The sequence below is a fragment of the Pinus tabuliformis genome, chromosome 5_1 (genome assembly GCF_031772625.1).
Source record: "Pinus tabuliformis cultivar Carrire ecotype Pingquan chromosome 5_1, CPIR1, whole genome shotgun sequence".
Lineage (NCBI taxonomy): Eukaryota > Viridiplantae > Streptophyta > Pinopsida > Pinales > Pinaceae > Pinus > Pinus tabuliformis.
In genome coordinates this window covers 681242513-681245185 of record NC_142305.1, presented here as the reverse complement: position 1 = coordinate 681245185, position 2673 = coordinate 681242513, and the positions used below count along the sequence as shown (strand labels likewise).

The window sequence follows — 2673 nt, the reverse complement described above, 5'->3', positions numbered from 1 at the left end:
GCATATATATATCAAACAAGAGTAATGAATCCATTTAGCGGCAATCGTATAATATCAAATAGTGTTACAGAATTCGTAAATGATTTTTAGCAGCAAGAGGTAATGATATTAAATAGTAGGAAGTAGCTAGAAGAATGTACAATATTCGTTATGATGTTTTTGTTGATATTATTTGAATCTGAAATTTGGTCTTGGTTTGTATTTCTGTGCAGTGCCTCCGAAAACCATCCTAATACTTTCTTCTGAGATCTGTAGAGTAGGAATATTAGGTTTAGGAGTTAGAATTAGATTGCTGGGAGCTGGCCGTCTGCAGCTCCACTGCACCACTGTCGGATTAGCTCTCCATTCCACTCTAGTGGCAACTTCACCCATGACGGTTTCAAGAACTACCTTGTTTTAAAGTCCATTTTCTTCTACTACTTTCTCAATCCAGAAAGCAAATTCTCACCTAGTCTGTAATTCATAATGAGTATGGCTTCTGAGGAAACAGTTCCTCCGATGACTGCAATTGGGTTTGAAGGATTTGAAAAACGGCTAGAGATTGAGTTCTTTGCATCTTCATTTTTTACTGAACCAGAGGGAAGGGGCCTAAGGGCACTCACTCGAGCCCAGTTGGATGAAATTCTCAAAGCAGCTGAATGCACCATTGTTTCTGAGCTCTCTAATGAGCATGTTCATTCATATGTGCTGTCAGAATCGAGTCTGTTTGTTTACCCATTGAAGATCATTCTCAAGACCTGTGGGACAACCAAGCTGCTGCTTTCCATCCCACTGATATTGAGCAATGCAAGCAGCCTGTCGCTCTCTGTTAAAACTGTTAAATACACTCGTGGAACATTCATCTTTCCTGGAGCCCAGTCATTTCCTCACCGCAGTTTTTCTGAGGAAGTCTCATATCTGGATAAGTACTTCGGAACTCTTGGGTCTGGTAGCATGGCTTATGTTATGGGAGATTCTGGTACTTCTTACAACTGGCATATCTACTCCGCTTCTGCCCACGATTTAACATCAGGCGTTCCTGTTGACCCAGTTTATACACTGGAGATGTGCATGACTCAACTGGACCGGAAGCAGGCTTGTCTCTTTTACAAGGATCAATTGAATTCTGCACCAGAAATGACGGTTAAATCCGGTATATCCAAAATCCTTCCAAATTCGAAGATCTGCGATTTTGAATTTGACCCATGTGGGTACTCCATGAATGCAATTGAAGGACCAGCTTTATCTACAATTCATGTAACACCTGAGGATGGATTCAGTTATGCAAGCTTTGAGGCCATGGGATATGATCCCAAGGATTGCGACCTGGAATCATTGGTGGAGAGGGTGTTAAGTTGTTTCAGGCCTATCATATTCTCCATTGCAGTTCATGTCAATACTGGTACGTGTCAATCTTCATGGACCAAAGCAGTTTGGCCGCAGGGTTATACTTGTGAAATGATAAGCGAACAGGAGCTTACAGGGAAGAGCAGTGTTGTATATTTCACCTACAGACTTCGTAATGCCGCGCCTCCCAGATCCACTCTTCCTTCGCTTGCTTGGGAAGAGGAAAGTGAAGAAAGTGATTATTTGCAGGTAGAAGGGAATGAAAAGAAGAGTATTGCATGCAAAGATGTGCATGTTTGGACTCATTAAGCTTCATTTCTGCTGGACTGTTGGCGTTCTACCATTTGCTTCATAAGGGAATCCATCATGGTCTGTTACATTTGGTGCAGTTTATTATTCGCTGCGTTAGGGGAGGATTGAAGCGTACAATGTAGTTCAAAAAAATATTGTTGGGGATATTTGAAAAAAAAATTGTTATTGGAAAGAAAAAAAAAAATAGTTGTAGGTAAATTATGAAGTTTATTGTAATTGGACCTCTATGACATGAGGTTTTAAGTTAGTAATAATAATATAGTATATATTAGAGTAGGAAAATTTGTGTCATGTTAGTTAATGGGTGTGATTGATTTTTTTTCACTTCATGATATTATATTTTTGATATGACGCAGTAAATAATAGCATGTACATTAGAATGGAAAATAAAATATTCCTTTTGTAAATGATTTATACTTTTTTATGTGACATTTTTGGGTAATAACGACTGATATTATATATATTTAGAGTACGAAAATCTGGGTTTTGCAAAAGAATGCTCGAGATCTATATTCATTAATTATTCTTAATTTCAATTTTATTTGTAGATTTAGTGTTATTTTTGGTTTTAATTGTAGAGTGTACAGGTTGTTGTAACATGAATTCGACATTTGGGTAGGCTCAATGTTGTTTTTTTCTTTATTCACTATGTGTATCATTTTTTTTAATTGTGATTTCAATAAATTATAAATTGGTTTTGAATCAATCAAAATAATGTAAATTGTAATTTCGTGTTAAAGATTCTGGCCGAGATACTCAAAACAATGTAAATTGTAATTTCGTATACGAGTAACGGCGCATTAATTGATAGAGAAGTTGAGCGGTTTTAAAAATTATAATAAATAAATTTTTCCACTATTTAAAAAATAAATATAAATTTTATATTAACGTAAATAATATTATTAAAAATAAATATAAATTTTAAAGGTTTTAATCGCTCTTAAAATATAAATATTTTTTCAAATTTTATATTAAAAAAATTACATCAACATAGGTTTGTTAATTGTAAATAAAATAAGTCCTGACTAATTGAAT

At 35.2% G+C, this 2673-nt stretch overlaps 1 protein-coding gene across 1 annotated transcript; it reads left to right on the top strand.

The window, feature by feature from the left end:
• The first annotated feature begins 218 nt into the window (after window positions 1–218).
• Window positions 219–1731, top strand: LOC149166785 (S-adenosylmethionine decarboxylase proenzyme-like). The gene has a single exon (XM_089431410.1). It carries the CDS (start codon window positions 466–468, stop codon window positions 1633–1635), a length of 1170 nt encoding a protein of 389 aa, XP_089287536.1. The 5' UTR covers window positions 219–465; the 3' UTR covers window positions 1636–1731.
• Window positions 1732–2673: the final 942 nt, after the last annotated feature.

Excerpts from the sequence above, each read along its gene's own strand:
- LOC149166785 (XM_089431410.1), top strand. The coding sequence starts at position 466 with ATGAGTATGGCTTCTGAGGAAACAGTTCCTCCGATGACTGCAATTGGG.